At 50.1% G+C, this 16345-nt stretch overlaps 1 protein-coding gene across 2 annotated transcripts; it reads right to left on the bottom strand.

The window, feature by feature from the left end:
• Positions 1-7454: 7454 nt before the first annotated feature.
• Positions 7455-15500, bottom strand: Neurl3 (neuralized E3 ubiquitin protein ligase 3). Of its 2 annotated transcripts, none has more exons than XM_046420110.2 (5): positions 15352-15500; positions 14034-14283; positions 9082-9567; positions 8873-8944; positions 7455-7781 (listed from the first exon to the last, which is right to left on the bottom strand). In XM_046420110.2, the coding sequence occupies exons 2-5, from the start codon at positions 14059-14061 to the stop codon at positions 7588-7590; spliced, it is 780 nt and encodes a 259-aa protein (XP_046276066.1). In that variant the 5' UTR covers positions 14062-14283; positions 15352-15500; the 3' UTR covers positions 7455-7587. The 2 variants fall into 2 exon arrangements, with proteins under 2 accessions (XP_046276066.1, XP_046276067.1); XM_046420111.2 differs by having other exon boundaries at positions 14034-14153; positions 15352-15484.
• Positions 15501-16345: the final 845 nt, after the last annotated feature.

Genomic DNA, 16345 nt, shown 5'->3' with positions numbered 1-16345 from the left:
CTTGCAATCCTCCTGTCTCAGCCTCCCAAGTCTCTAGGATTTCAGGCGTGCTCCACCATGCTCAGCCCTATTTTTTTTTCCCAAACAGTGTCTCCTTGAATTCGGTGAAAATATTAAGAGCAATATTTTTTATTTTTCCTTTCAATTTTCTAGTCCTTTTTTTCTCCAAGTTACTCTTTCTTGTTTGTTGTTTGGGAATTTTTCCTGAGATGACTGGAAATTCTTAGATATATGCTCAAAGTTAAGGCTAGGATGCAAATAAGTCTTTTTGCTCCAAGCCCCAGGTGGCGCATGACAAGTGACCTCTGGGAAGACAGAGACGGTCATCTCATTGAAGAATGCCTGGATGTCAGTATTTTGAGGACTTTTCTCTGCTGAGAAATTCTAGAGAATTATTTTTCAAACTTCTGCTTGGAAATTGCAATTGTGGCCAGACTTCTGAGTCCTGAAGAGGGTGAGGGAGAGATGACTGTGTCTCAGCATTCAGCTGATAAATGTTCACTTGACGCTCCTGGTTTCTGTAGGTGTCCACTGCCCTGAACTGTGCCTGGAATCTTCCAGACCAAAGACCTGGCTTAGCGTCCTGGAAAGTACACTTCTCTAATCTTTCTTCTGTATTCTCTTTCCTACATTGTCCCTATTTTCTTCTGCAGTCCCTATTGGATGACATCTGTCCTTCTTATCCATATATTGGAACTCTTGGTAATTTTGCAGTGCATTCTGATCAATTTAGGTCATTGATCCTTTTGTTGGGAGGCGCGGGGAGGTACGGGGGATTGAACTCAGGGGCACTCAACCACTGAGCCACATCCCCAGCCCTCTTTTGAATTTTATTTGGAGACAGGGTCTCACTGAGTTGCTTAGTACTTCACTTTTGCTGAGGCTGGCTTTGAACTTGTGATCCTTCTGCCTCAGCCTCCCAAGCTGCGTGGGATTACAAGCCCAGCTCATTGATTTTTTTTTTCAATTACATCTTTTCTACTATTTACTCCATTTGATGAGTTTCTTATTTCAATGATCACGTTTATAATTCCCAAGGTATCTAGAGTTTTCAGTTTGATACGCTTCTGCTTCTAACAGTACTTAAATCTGAAAGCCTTTGTCTGTCTTCCCTATTTAACTCTCTCTCTCTCTCTCTCTCTCTCTCTTTCTTTTTTTTCCCTGGACATGAACATTGGGTCCCTTTTCTCCCATCACATCTGCTTTGCTCACACGTTTGGCTCTTGGCTGTGAACTTAACCTTTGAATCTAAGATTCCTTGCTAGGCTCTAGGCATTCTTGCAAGATGGGATGGGATGTGCAGCCATGACTTGGCCTAAATAGAATGAGGAAGGGCTGGGATGTGCTGCTGGGCTGGCTGAGCCAATAGTTAGCCTTCCAGACAAAGATGCTTCCTGTTCTGAAAGGCAGTCACTCTCTGGGCTTTGCCTTGCCTCACCAATACAGATACCCACCCTCAGAGCTTCTGTGTAACAGCTCCAAGGCTTACTGTCTGGCCTGAGGTTAGAATTCCTGGCTGTCCATTCCGACTCCAGCTCCCAGCTCCCAAGTTCTGGTCTGAATCATCCCTAGAGCTGCTCCCGCCTTTTGCCACAGTTCTCTTCTCTGATTTTGGCCTGTGGTTTCTACCTGCAATCTGATCCCATACATTTTCCATCTTTTATTATAGTGTTTGGTTCACTGGGTATTTTCTTTTACCTTGATTTTGGTTTGGGTATTTCTTCTCCTCCCACCCCCCCCCCAGCCCAAGGGCTGAGGACTAAACTCAGGGCCTTGCATGAGCTAGGCAAGTACTCTGTCACTTGTCACTGAGCTAAATCCCCAACCCCTGTTCACCGGGTATTTTCTATAATTTACTTAAGTCATTCTGAGTGATTTATAGACTTTGAATAAAGAGAAATAAAGAGAGAATAAAGAGAATAACTTGGTCTGCCATCTTGAACTAAAACTTGAAAAGCTCTTTGTGGAGACTATTTTAACACTTGCTGTATTGTACTATGATTATTTATTACCCATCTCTACTCCCAAAGACACAGATAAAGTTGTGCTTGTACTAAGATGCCTTCTAGTGCCTGGTGCTTTATTGTTTTTGGAATTAATTTGATGAGTGAATGAAGAAATAATTGCATCAGTGTGGTTCTAATAAGGATTCTAATTCATGTCTCATCATTAATAAGGGCCTTGTTGGCTCTCCATTTTTCTATCTATAAAATTGGAAGAAAGGTTAAAGATTGTTCCTCTCATTGTAGTCTGAAGATACCCCTGTAGCTATTTCATATACAGCAAGAGTACTAGCAGTGAATTCTCTGATTCTTTATCATAAATTTCTGAATTTCAGGCTGAGGATGTGATTTAAGCGGTAGCACGCTCGCCTGGCATGCGTGCAGCCCAGGTTCGATCCTCAGCACCACATACAAAGATGTTGTGTCCGCCGAAAACTAAAAAATAAATATTAAAAAAATTCTCTCTCTCTCTCTTTAAAAAAAATAAATAATAAATAAATAAATTTCTGGATTTCTTCTTCACTTTTGAAGGACAGTTTTTCTGGTTATAGAATTTTTATTCTTTTCCTTCAATTCTTCCAGTGTATCATCTGAAAAGCCAGCTTCTATTGAGTTTCCCTTGTATGTAATAAATTCTTGTTCTGTCTCTAGATCCTCTTTGTCTTTGATTTCCGACAATTGGACTGTAGTGTATCCCAGCATGGAACTCATCTATCCTCTTAAGGTGAAGGTGGAGTGGGGCATGAGAATGAAGATAACTTGCAAGTTTATCTACTTGCAGTTTGTTGAGCTTCTTGGATGTGTAGACTAATATCTTTCATTGAAATAAGATATCTTTGGACTTCTACAATTTTTTTTTCTTTTCCTTTATAATAATGTGGATATTAGATGTCCCACCAAAAGTTCTTATGTTGAAGGCTTGGTCTCCAATGCAGCAGTGTTCAGAGGTGGGACTTGTTTTGGGGTGGGGGGAGTGATTGAATCATAAGAGCATTAACCTCATGAATAGATTAACTCATGGATGGATTCATAGTTTAATGGACTATTGGGAGGCTGTGGGAATTTAGGGGGTAGAAACTTGTTGGAGAAATGTTATTGGGGATGTATTCTTTTTTTTAACTTTTTTTTTTTTTAGAGAGAGAACTTTTAATATTTATTTTTTAGTTTTCGGCAGACACAACATCTTTGTTTGTATGTGGTGCTGAGGATCGAACCCGGGCCGCACGCATGCCAGGCAAGCGCGCTACCGCTTGAGCCACATCCCCAGCCCCCGGGGATGTGTTCTTGAAGAAGATATTTTGTCCCTGGTGCCCTCCTCTCTATGCTAGCTGGCCACCACAAGATAAGCAGCCTCCTCTGCCACATTCTCCTGCTACCTTGATGTTCTGTCTCATGACAGACCCCAGAATGATGAAATCAAGTGACTGTGACTGAAACCTTTGAAACTTGTAAGCCAAAATGAACCTTTCCTCCTTTAAAGTTTTTTATCTCAGGTATTTTATCACAGCAGCTAAATGATGATTAACACACCTTTTATCTCCCTCTTCTCCTTCTGGTATTTTCCATGACTTGTATGAGAGTGGACGATGGTATCTCACAAGTCTCTGAGGCTTTGTTCCTTTTTCTTTCTATTCTTCAGACCAGATAATCTCTATCACCATATCTTCTAGTTCATTAATCCTTTCTTCTGCCAGCTCAAATGTGCTGCTGAGTCCCTTTAGTGGATTTTTTATTTCACATAATGTACTTTTCAACTCCAGAATTTCTATTTTTAAAAATATTTTCTATCTTTCTACTGATATTCTCTACTGATATTCTTACATCACTGACATACTTTTTAAAATTAAAAAAAAAATTGAGTTTAGGTGGACATAATGCCTCTATTTGTTGATTTTTATGTGGTGCTGAGTATCGAACTCAGTGCCTCACACATGTTAGGCAAGCGCTCTACCACTGAGCCCCAACTCAGCCCCAGTTTTTAAAATTCTTTACACATGGGCTGCGGATGTGGCTCAAATAGCCTGGCATGTACGGGGTGCTGGGTTTAATCCTCAGCACCACATAAAAATAGAATGAGGATATTGTGTCCACCGAAAACTGAAAAATAAATATTGAAAAAACTCTCTCTCTCTCTCTCTTTAAAAAAAAAATCTTTACACATGATTTCCTTTCATTTGTTAGTCTTGGGCATTGAACCCAGGAACTTTTACATGCTAAGCACATACCCTACTTCTGAACTACCAGCCTCCTTTAGTTCTTTGAACATATTTACAGTAGCTGAATTAAAGTCATTGTCTAGAAAATTCATCATCTTATTCTCTCAGAGACAGTTTCTAGTGACTAATTATGTGTGCAACTTTTCTGTTTCTTTATAGGTTTCATGCTTTAAAAAAAACTGTCCTTATTTTTTTAAAAAAATTTTTAGTTGTATATGGACTCAATGCCTTTATTTGTTTTTATGTGGTGCTAGGATCGAACCCAGTGCCTCACACTTGGGAGGCAAGTGCTCTACCACTGAGCTACAACTCCAGCCCCACACGGTCCTTTTTTAATAATATAATTTAGCAGCCCCGAAAAATAAAAAATTCTCCCCTCCAAGGTTTGTTGTTGTTGTTGCTGCTGTTTGTTTAGTGACATTCCTGGGCTAATTCTGTAAAGTCTATATTTCCTGTAACATGCAGCCAATTGAAGTCTTTCTTCAGTTAGTTCAGTGATTCACTTTAATGCTTGGACCAAGAATTCCTTAACCGCCTTGACCTAGCAAACTTCCACTGATTGTCAGGAGCTCTGTCTGTGGGTTGAGGTGAACCCTCAGTCCCTTGGCGGTTTCCAACTCTGTCTTGGACTTCACTTCCTGCCTATCCAAAGCCTCAAGATCAGCCAAAGATTGGGAACCTCCTAGGTCTTTCTGGAGAATATGCATAGCTTTTCAGATCCCTAGGAATCTATTAGAGCTTCTCAAAGTTCTCCTTGGACATCTCATTTCCCTAATCTTCCTTTTAAATTTATGGCAACTCTGTTTGCCTCCACGCGGGCATCACCGTATTAGGCAGCGGTGACGTTAAGCAATTAAAGCTTATTAAAACTGACAAATGTCCCGGACATAGGAATTTTCCCATGCAGAGAGCCCCAAAGGGGATTAGTAATGTCCTGGGGGTGGGAGCTTTTCCATGGAGAGAGCTCCGTGTTGGGTTTAATGATAACATACTGTAAATGACGTTTTACCAAGGAACTGTAGCACAGGTCAGATGATGACAATATTTTTTTTTTTCTTTTTGGTACTGGGGATGGAACCCAAGGGCATTTTACCACTGAGCTAATCCCTGTCCATTTTTACTTTTTATTTTGAGATAAGATCTCACTAAGTTGCTTAGGGCTTTGATAGGTTGCTGAGGCTTGTCTTGAGCTTGTAATCCTCCTGCTTCAGCCCCCCAAGTTGTGATTACAGCTGTGTGTCATGGAGCTCAACTAGGGACAATATTTAGGGAGATGGAGCTGTCCAAGGAATTCACACCCCAATATGTTCTTCCCACCCCTGGTGTGTGTATGTGTGTGTATGGGGGGGGGTGTTTCTTTCTTTTCTTTTTTCTTTGGATAATGGGGCTTGAATCCAGGATACTACCAGTGATCTAAATACTCAGGCCTTCACACACACAGACACACACACACACAGGAGTCCTTAGGAATCCTCCCAGTTGGAGAGGTATGGGGGGCCTTTGAAAAAGACAGTGGGAAGCCAGGATCCACCCCTGGACCCTGGTGCCTGGCTTACTGTTCCCTTGGCCCTTCCCCAGGGAGATGGCATATTTTGAGTACTTTGTAGCTAGAAGTTGCATATTCATGATCCTCACAACTTACCAAAAAGAAAATTATCTTATTTCCACTTTACAGATAAACAGAAGCTCACAGAGGTCAAGTCACATTGCCGCAGTCTGGCTGGGCACAAATGCCGCAGTCTGGCTGGGCACACAATCACGAGCCACCACACAGCTTGTAGATTCAAACAGCAACTCTTTATTCCCGCACTCACACCAGCCTTCTACAATCACGTTCTGGGGAAATCCACGTTCTCTTCCCAAATCCACCTCCACTGGGCTTCTATCTCCAAAATATACTGTCTGAATCCCGTGAGAACTCAAGGGGAACTCAGGCAGCAGGATATGCCCTATTCCCAGCAGGAATAATCTTAAACCTTAAACCTGGAACCTAAACTGGGAACGCCCTAAACACGATTATCTTAAAACCAGGAACACCCTAATCTGCCTTGGTCCTTGAGCAAGGTCACCTACATTCAATGTCACTGCAACATGTCAGCAACATGGGGTACGCTGGCAAGGAAATTGTCATACCTACTTGGCTAATGGCTCCCAGCATCACATGCTGAAAGTTAGAGCACTATGTGTGGCAGAGAGGGATCCTTCTTCAGAATGTTGGGTATCACCCAACCCATCATCCTGGCCCTCAGGCTGGTGAAGAGGCTGCAGAGATGCCTCTGATGGAGGTGTCCATCATGAAAACTTTTCAGCATCAGTGATACAGCGCTTGCCTAGCACATGTGAGGCACTGGGTTCAATCCTCAGTACCATGTAAAAATAAATAAAATAAAGGTATGGTGTCCATCTGAAAAAAAATTAGCATAATAGATTTGAACCCCCTCTTTTAGACACCCAGGAAATGTCCCTTTACAGGCAGTCACAGAGCAGAGAACAATAGTAAAGTAATAGATGTGGCTTCCCCTGCCACTCACACCTGCTGAGGCAGCTCCCAGGTTAGCTTCTGCCTTGTCAGGGCCAGAGCTTCCGGGCCATGCACCAAAACCCAGTGTAGCTACGTTAAGGTCTGGCTGGGACTTGAGGGCTCTGGGAGAATTGGACCATCTGCTGCACATGCTCAGCTTCATAGAGCCCATGGCCTGGGTACCCGGAGCCCAACCAGACCACTGCAAGTCTAGAGTGGGCAGAATGGCAGGGTGGTAGGTTACCGAATGTCCTGCATCGTGACTAGAGCTTCACCCCCTCCCACTGAGCACACACAAAAAGGGGGGACACAGTTATTATCCAAAAAATTCATACAAAACAAACTTTATTGTGGTATTTCAGAAATGTTGAGGAAATCATAACTACGGTGCACTTTCAAGTGCTGGGTGGTCTTTAGTCACACAATCTCATCACAACCTCACAAGCACCCTGAGAGACAACTACAGACCCCTTTGTGGGGGACTTGAGGGAGATAACCCAGTAAGTTCCACTGACATGCCTCCCTGTTCCAGGTCTTCAACACGCTGGGACCTCAGGACAGATACAGCAGCCTTGGTTACAGAAACGAGGAATCAACTACCCACTCTGCACACAGCACCCCGAAAGGGAACACCCTGGTGTGGGCAGAGAGGTTTCTCTTTGCTACACTGGCCCCAGCCCAACTTTCCCTTGGGGAAAGAGTAGTACAATGACCACCAGCTCCCTGCCTCCCTCTCTGTCCTGCCTGCTGCTGGCCAGGCCCCCTGACCCCAGGCCAGGATGAGGGCAGGGCTGCGCCTGCTCCCTCTGCAGAGATAGGTCCAACCTGCTACACCTGGGAGCCTCTCTCATGAGCCTTCCCCAGTCCTCGGTGACCACACTGTGGCTATTGCCTTGATCTGCCAGCGACACACAGGACACGTGGCGGTATCTCTGAAGATCCGCTGGGCACAGGAGCTGCAGAAGTGTGAGTGGCCACAGGGGTCAAGATAGGTGTCGGCAGCATGGTGGAAGCAGATGATGCACTCGTTGTCTGGTGTGACTGGAAAGAAGAGAACACAGGTTGGGGTCACGTGGGGCAAGGGGTGGGCCACTTCTCATGATCTGATCCCAGGACAGAGAAAGGTGCTATCTTCTGAACATGACCTCACGTGACAACACTCCTGATGTGATCAAGGGAAGAAGACGGACACACAGACAGTCGTCCGCCCTTGGTCTAGGTTTTGTATCTCATGGTTACCTGTGGTCTGAAAATATTAAATTTTTTTGTGTGGAAAATTCCAGAAATAAAATTCATGAATTTTAAATGATTGCTATTACACTACCGAATAATCCTGTTTTATCACTCGTTATTGTTGGGAATGTCTTACTATACTTAATTCATAAATTCAACTTCTTCATAGGCATGTATAGGAAAAGCCAAGTATATAGGGCTACCCACGGCTTCAGGATTCAGAGGACCATCATGAAACATGCCTCCTCGGGGATAAAGAGGGGACGTGGATTATGAAATTCCAATTTTGAAAAAAGAGAAAACAAAGTCCAACACTTGTCCATCTGCGCCTGCATGCACACCTATGATAAAAATACTGGAAGAAATCCATCCAAGAGGTCCGGGTGGTTTTAAAAATTTTCTTCTTGGCCTGGTACTATGACTGTAATCCCAGTGGCTCAGGAGGCTGAGGCAGGGGGATTGCAAGTTCAAAGCCAGCCTCAGCAACTTAGAGAGGCCCTAAGCAACCTAGCGAAACCCTGTCACAAAATAAAAAGGAAAAACGGTCTGGAGATGTGGCTTAGTGGTTAACTGCCCCTGGGGGATCAATCTCTGGTACCATTAAAAAAACAAAAAACAAAAAAAACCTTTATCCCTTAATCTTATTTCTATTTGGCAAAATCTTACAATGAATATGGATTACTTTTCTACAGCAAAGGCATAGCATTATGTGCTCGTGATGATGCTCTAACAAGAACACTGTCACTTGTAAAGCCAGCCGTTGCTCTAGAACGCAGAACTTTAAAGTCTCCATCCCCGGCTCTGGGAATGGAGAGACTTGAGGCTGTCGGCGACCCGCCCCACGTCATCGGGCTTCCTCCCACTCCGCAGGGGCTTCTGGAGGTTGGGGGTCTACTCACCTTCCTGCTCAGGCAAAGCCTCCTCCCTGCGGACGGCCGGCACGGCGGTGGGACCCAGGCTGGCTGTGGGGTCTGAGACAGAGAGGGGGTCAGGACCAGGGGAACAGCCCCGGGCGCTCCAGCCCACCTGTCCCTGCGGCAAAGCCTGCTGTCCCTCTCCCCTGCCCCACCCCTCCGCGGCCTGCACTCGGGTCCCCCCATTGTCTCACCCAGCAGCTGGATGGCTTTGGTGGTGCCATACACGTCCATCACCGCCCAGAGCGGCGCGCCCAGGAGCACGTCTTTCCGCAGAAGGAGCCGGCGGCCCGCGTTGACCTTGGCAAAGAGCCGGCCCCGGCGGTCCACCCAGAAGCAGACCACATTCCCGGGGAGCACGCTGCCTTCGGGCAGCACCGCTGCCCATGTCGGGCTCAGCTCCTCCAGGTCCGGGCACACGAAGGGCGGCAGGCTGGGCGCGGACACGTGCGCAGGGTCCAGTCGCGTGAAGCCCACGCGGAGGCCACCGCACCAGCCGCCCTCATGCTGCAGCACGCGCAGTGCCACACGCTCTCCAGGGGGCACCGGCCGCTGGCTGAACACGATGCCATCGTAGAAGGTGGCGCGCCTGCACGCCGTGCTAGCCAGCGCGTCCAGATGCACCTGCGCGCCCTTGGTGTCCTCGTGGAAGCGCAGCGCCTCTCGGGGAGCCTCGGTGGCTGTGGGGCAGGGTGGGAACATGGAGCAAGTCAATGTGAGCCCGACGCGGACCCACTGGCTCTTTGAGGGAACTCCCAGCACCCCAGGATCCCCAGCACTCTGGGCCACCTTCACATCCCCTGGAGGGTCATGTCGACCTTGCCCAGCTCCCTTGACAGCAGCACCTTTCCTGAACAGACTCTCACCCCTCACCCCAGGGACTCCAGGAGATCTGCTCAGAGCCTGGTGGGAGCCCACACTGACTTCTGGATCTGATTTCCTCAGCAAACCTACTAAATGCTCCTTCTCCCCAAGGAGGACAAGAAAATGAAAGGCACCAATGCCACTGCCAGCCTCTAAACCCCATCTGCCCAAAGGTACTGCCGTGTTCAGTGGGCACAGCAGGCCCACGTATTTATGTTTATTATGTCCATTTATTCTCACTCCGGGGCCCAGCCCAGGAGTAGCTGGGCCCACATGCCAACGGGGGAATTCTCTGGCAGATGGCGGTTCTTTTCTGTCTGCTTCTTTGACCTTGACATTTCCCCACAGGGAACCTGCTTTGCTGGTGGAGGCCCTGCCCCACCCTGGAAGGTGTCTCCTCATCCTGGGAATCAAGGGACTCTGCAGCTCCCGACCAGGTAGGGGTGCAGACTGGAGAAGGCCAGGGTCATCTCTTGGGTATCCAGAGGTTGTCTTAACCAAGCCCGTATTGGGCTTTGCAACCAGGGGACTTCCCAGAGGACGCCACTCGGCCTCCTGGAAGGGAAAGTTCCCTGTTGGCTGGTCCTTGTGGATCTGAAGCCTGGAGGAAGCTGGTGGAGCTTCCTGCCCCAGGACTGCACCTCCCACCCCTGGGCCCCTCCTCCTTCAGGGCTGCAAGGCTGTGGCCCTGCTGTTCCAGGGCTGGGCTTGGAAGCTGGCTACTGCTTTGCAGTTAAAAATAAAAAGAGCCCGGCTGGTGGGCTGGGGTTGTAGCTCAGTGGTAGAGCGCTTCCTAGCATATATAAGGCACTGGGTTTGATTCTCAGCACCACATGTAAACAAATAAAGTAAAAATTCATTGACAACTAATAAAATATTAAGAGAGAGAGAGAGCGCGAGCCAGCGCCAGGCACGGTGGCGCACCCTGTAATCCCAGCAGCTCGGGAGGCTGAGGCAGGAGGATTGCAAGTTCAAAGCCAGCCTCAGCAATGGCAAGGTACTAAGCAACTCAGTGAGACCCTGTCTCTAAATAATACAAAATAGGGCTGGGGATGTGGCTCAGGGGTCGAGTTCCCCTGAGTTCAATCCTTAGTACCTCCTAAAAATAAAAAGAGGTAAACTTATTCAGAACTTGAGCCAGAACCCAGCCAAGGCCACGTCCCCCAATTGGGGGGGGGGACGCTTTCCCCTGGTCTGCCCTGACCCTACACAAGCCAGCCTCATCCCAGCAGGGGCCAGGGAGGGGAGACTCCATCTGGTCAGGCACAAGGGACACCTTTGAGACCACAGTGATCCACTCTTGACCTACTGAAATATCCTTCCCCAAGGCATAGGGACAAGTGCCTTGTGACCTATGAACAGGCCTCCGCAGAGCCCTGGGTGTCCACACTTGCCCACCTCACGCGTGCTTCTGTCCCCAATGTCACCCTTTCCCATGATGACCTCATTCTCCCTTTCATCTGATGGGTGTGCCAGATCCCTTCTTCTCAAGCTTGTACCTAAGCAAGGGGGAGCCTCTGGGTCAGCACATCTGGACTAGAACCAGAACACAAGGCCCTGACATCAGGGAGCCTGCCCTGCACCCACCCCTGAGTTGCCAGCGCAGGCGGGGCGTCATGTTTGCCCCCTGGATTCTGGTCCTGCCCTGTTGCTGAGCGAGGCTGCTCCCTGCTGCCTGGGGCTCAGTCTCCTTAGCCATAGACTGGAACCCTCACCTGACAAGGCCCGGAGTCTCTGATCACCTGCCCAGAGACCCTGAACATGAAGCATTCATTGCCCAGCTGGGCCGGGGGTCGGGGCAGGTAGGAGCTCCTGGGGTAACCAGCTCAGACCAGAAAGGGCAGGCCACCCCCCACACACACTCGACTGGATCAGCGCCTGCCCCTGGAGAGACCAGTCCTGTCACCATTGAGAGGCAGGAAAGACTGTTCCTGAGAGTCCCCCATAGCCACTGGGAACAAAACTAAAGGGCAAATAGGAGTTGTCCCAGCCTTGCCCAGTATACACCCTGCAGGAAAGTGGTCCCTGTCCCTGTTGGAACAGAAACTAGAGACTGGCTACACTCAGCTCCTGGGGCCTAACGGGTGACCTACAGAGAAGAGGTCACCTGGCTCTGGCTCTGATTGGAGTTTCCACCCACTTTGTCCCCACCCCCAGCCCCATGCCCTAGACAGCTGGGACAGAGACTCAGGCCAGCCTGACCCCTGGCAGGATCTACTCTAGGGGCAGGGATGGGACAGAGGGAAGGTTCATTGTCCCATGCACATCCTGGAAGGAAGCCAGGGCACTGGCTGGCTGGGTCCAGGCCAGGGAGCAGGGGAAACTCCCTGGGAAGGTCCTCAGTGAGTACAGAAGTCCCTCGGCAGGACAGGGAGGCCTTGGGGACGCCAGGAGAAGCAGGCCTTGACCTGAATAGGAACGTGACAGTCTGCAGAGCTCCGCCCAGCTCAGGAGCCTTCCCAGCAAGTGACTGGGAGCTCTGTGTTCATGTCATCTAAGTTAGAGGGACTGAGGGGACACACTGGAGGTGTCCTCCCTAGGCGGCCAGGACGTGTGAGCACCCTTCTCTCAGTGGCCCACTTGGGATACTGTTCCTACTTCAGACAGGCAGCCCCTTATCAACAGCCTCCTGAGCATGACGCTGCAAGGTGCTACCACAGCAGGACAACACAGAGCTCTTTGGGGCTTAGTCTCTCTGCACTTACTCTCCTGTAGGGTTGTTTTGGTTGTTCACTGCACAAGGCCCAGGTTGAGTGGGGCTGAAGCCACCCTGGTCCATGCAGCCCAGCAAGGGCCTACAAGACACCACCCACAGGGTCCCCTTCCCTTCCTTTGCAGAGGGCTCTGCCACCTGAACTTGGAGCTGGGTCACAGGGGCATGAAAAGGGTGGACACCTACTTCCATTCTGCCTGGTTCCTCCCCTAGAGCCTTGCAAGTCACCCTGGTGACACAGGCAACCCAGTGTGGGGAATGGAAGAGGTGGGCAGGGGCCAAAAGTGGCTCTCCAGGCAGGTCTGTCCTACTGGCTGGGCTGACACAGGTTCAGAGAACCCAGGTGCCCTAGCACCCTCACACCCAGAGGTGGCTGTTATTTGGGGCCCCATTTTCAGGCAGGATCCCGAGGCTTGGTAGAGCAGTGGGACTCACCCATGGCTGCCGTGGAGGGACAAGGGCTGCGCGCTGGGCTGGACAGGGACCCACCCTGGCAGCAGGAAGTTCAGGAAGCACTAACCACATGCTTTGGAATGTCTCCACCCCTGGACAGGTAGAGTCAAATTACAGAATCCCTGCAGCTAGGGTCTCAAAATTTAAGTGACACAGGGTCAGTGCCTGCTCCACTAGGGCCTCCGGATCATCATTGTCTTCGTTGCCACCCCTCAGCCATCAAGACTTTGAGGGTACCAGGCGCCCACTCAGCTATCTGCAGCCTCTGCCTCTCCTCTCCCCATCCTGCAGGGGACACACTCAGAGATTGGGGAAGCTAGGTGACACCACATTCTGCCAGCCAGAAGCAGGGGATCCCAGGTCCAAGGCCCAGGTCCCAGCCACACTCAATAGGAGGCCGCCTCCTCTATAGCGCTGTCATTGTCCTGCCTGGAATGCAAACCAGATTGTCACAGCAGTGGTGGGTCTGGGAGCTGGTATGTGAGCCTTCTGTGCCCACCAGGGAGCCCTGAGCAGTGGCTTTGGCTCTTTGCCTAGGAGGGCACGTCCAGAGACACACCGTCCTGGTTGCCTTTGAGGTTGAAGGACCTGGTTTTCCTTCTTCTGCCCGCCAGAGGCCTTTCTACTAAGGAACACCTGTGGCCTCAGATGAGGCTCCCAGAGGGACTTCCTGCCTGATCACTCTATAGATTTGTGCCTTCTGGCCGTCCTGTGAAGCCAGTAGGATGGGTCGCATTGTCCCCTGCCTATAGATGAGGAAACAGAGGTATAGGGACAAAGCAACCTGCTCAGGAGCCCCAGTTCTTGAGAATTCACGGTTCTCTACAGGACCCCTAAACTCCCTCCTGTGGCCCACACGGGTCGCTACTCCCTCTGCCCACCAGGAACCGAGAAGCATCACTGTGGCCATCCTGGACCCAGATCACCCAGGTTCTGTTGGACTTCTGCAGAGACAGGAAACTCACCATGGCACGGGGAGCCAAATGGTGCCAGATGCCTCTCCTGAGCCACGAAGACACTGCCTGCATCTCTACCCCACAGACTCCCACTGCCCTCTCCACTTCTCACACCCCTGGCCCAGGAACCCAACTCAGGGGATGCAGGAGGTATACTCACAGGCATTGGAGCAGAGGTGGGCGCCCATCAGCCTGGGGTCCTTGGGCACAGGTCCCTGGGTCTGGAGGGAGTTGTCTGGTGAAGGCCAGTGGTCAGGTTTGCAAAGACTCAACAGGTTCCCTTTTTTATGAGCCAGAGATCATGTTACAGAGTTGATGATTAATTGGATTGGCTGTCAAGCATTACAATATCCTGGGGATTTCCTGGTAAGTTCTCCTGGCTTGCAGCAAACTTGCTGCAGCTAACCAACCTGAGAAAAGGAAACAGGAACTGGGGACGTGGTCTGGGTAGGGCTAGGATAGCCTTCTGTCTGACTTCTGACCGATCTCAACCCGGCTGTGCATTAGAATTGCCCAAGTCATGTTAATAAGCACCTGGGTCCAGACTTGCCCACAGAGACGCTGGTTCCATTGATCAGGGTGGGACCTGGACAGAGGGATTTTAAAAAGGACCCCTGGTGCCGGGTGCAGTGGTGCAAGCCTATAATCCCAGAGACTTGAGAGGCTGAGGCAGGAGGATCGCAAGTTCAAAGCCAGCCTCAGCAACTTAGTAAGGGCTAAGCAGCTCAGCAAGACCCAGTCTCAAAATAAAAGATAAAAAGGGTTGGGGATGTGGCTCAGTGGTTAAGTGCCCCTAGGCCACTGCTTCAGACCCTGAAGGTGCTCAATGTTGCTGAAATGGAATTCAACTGAATGAGTGGCATCTCAGAATGTGTGCAGTGGTGTCTGCCCTGGGTCTCCAGCACAGAGGAGGGGGCTCGGCAGACAGAAGGGGAGATGGGGAGGTGGTTCCCCCAGACCTGCTGGAGCTGAAATTCTACTCTGCAGAATTTGCCACCCAACAGAAATGGCCCGGCAGAGGTCACACCAAAGGCCTGCTGGCTCCTGATCTGTTAGCTCTGGCAAAGAAGTCAGAGTGATCTTCTGTCCCTTTGATTGCTCACAAGGAAACTGAGGCTCCCAGAGGAAGGAGCTTTCTCTTGCCCAGTGTTTTTTATGGGGCAAAGAATCTTCTGTGCATCTTGTTAAAAACAGATTGCCTCAGAAGGTCTGGGACCTGCAGGGATTCTGTGTTCCTAACTTCAGGTGCCAAGGCCTTATTGTGGTGCAGGCCTGAAGTACCCTGGCCCTTCACCCCCAGGGTGAGCCAGTCCCAAGATCCCAGAGCAAGGTCACCTTCAGCCCTTGTTCAGAACTCTTCATAGGATGAATAGCCCCTGGGCATGTCCCTGGGGGAACAGAGGATGCAAGTAGGCTGGGGAGGTGACAGGGCAGGAGAGGGTGGAGAGTTTGGAGACAGGTTATGCTCCTGGTATTACCTTGAGTGGCTCCCTTGCTCTCCCTGGGCCCTGGGGTTTCCAGGTATAAAACAGAAAGTCACAATGAGCTGGCCTGGGGGTCCCTTCCAGCCTAACAGGCAACATGCTGTGGCTGTGGACTTGGAGAGAGGAAGTTGACAGCAGCCTGGCCCTGGTTACCTGGAAAGACACTGCCGCAAGCCTGGACCGCCTTTCTTAGGCCACACCCGCCAGGCTCCTGGTTTTTTGCATGAGAAGCAGTTTTGCAGAGGCCAAGGGCAACTGGGAAGGAGTCAATGCCAATCACAGCGAGCCCAAGGTTGATAATTCTTGGTGGTAATAGCTGGCCCTGTCCCCTGGTTTATTGTCCTGGCTGGCCCAGCTGAGGGAGCGAGGCTAGGGCAACCCCTAGTGCCCTCTGGCAACCTCCCCAGTCTCTGGGCGGGGCTGCTCCCTCCTCCCCCTCCCAGGCTCCACCTGTAGGCCCACTGCCTGGAGCACCCTGCCAATAAACCACATTCCCACAGAGAGATGTGTGCACCATCTTATCAGGGAAACCAGGACTGGGGATTCAGCCTGTCTGGAAAAATACTGGGCCAGTTGTGGCCTGCAGGCTACCTGCAGCCCGCAGGGGGACTGGCTGGGTTTGCAGGACCTCGGTGCGGGTGGACATTCCAAGATAGTGAAGCCTCCTCAGGCCCAATGTCCAGGGGACAGGAGTGCCAGGTGAGCCCTTGACTCACTCCCACGTGACCTTATTTAACAAACTGACAGGTTCAGTCCATGCCCCTCTAAAATATGGCGCCTCGCCTTTGGGAAAACAGCAGAAGGGGGAAGGCAAGAGCGGCCTTGCCTTTCTGCCCTGAAGCAGATGGTCACAGACCCTCAGTGGCTTCCTTACCTTTGAAGACAGGGACGGAAAAGAATCTGGACAAACCGGCCTGGCTGAGCTCCCCCTGGCTTCTAACCTCCAGTTCCTGCCCCTCCATCCAGCCAAGCTTCGGCACAAACAGCC

This window comes from Marmota monax, unplaced genomic scaffold (genome assembly GCF_021218885.2).
Source record: "Marmota monax isolate L192 unplaced genomic scaffold, Marmota_monax_Labrador192_F-V1.1 WCK01_AAM20220418_F8-fsc00178, whole genome shotgun sequence".
In the NCBI taxonomy this organism is placed as follows: Eukaryota; Metazoa; Chordata; class Mammalia; order Rodentia; family Sciuridae; genus Marmota; species Marmota monax.
This window is presented reverse-complemented; position numbering and strand designations above follow the sequence as displayed.

Coding starts and splice junctions, on each gene's coding strand:
- Neurl3 (XM_046420110.2), bottom strand. CDS start 14,061: ATGGGCGCCCACCTCTGCTCCAATGCCT. Junction 8,945..9,081: donor CAAAGCCATCCAGCTGCTGG/GTGAGACAATGG, acceptor TCTCTGTCTCAG/ACCCCACAGCCAGCCTGGGT. Junction 7,782..8,872: donor GGCTTTGCCTGAGCAGGAAG/GTGAGTAGACCC, acceptor TCTTCTTTCCAG/TCACACCAGACAACGAGTGC.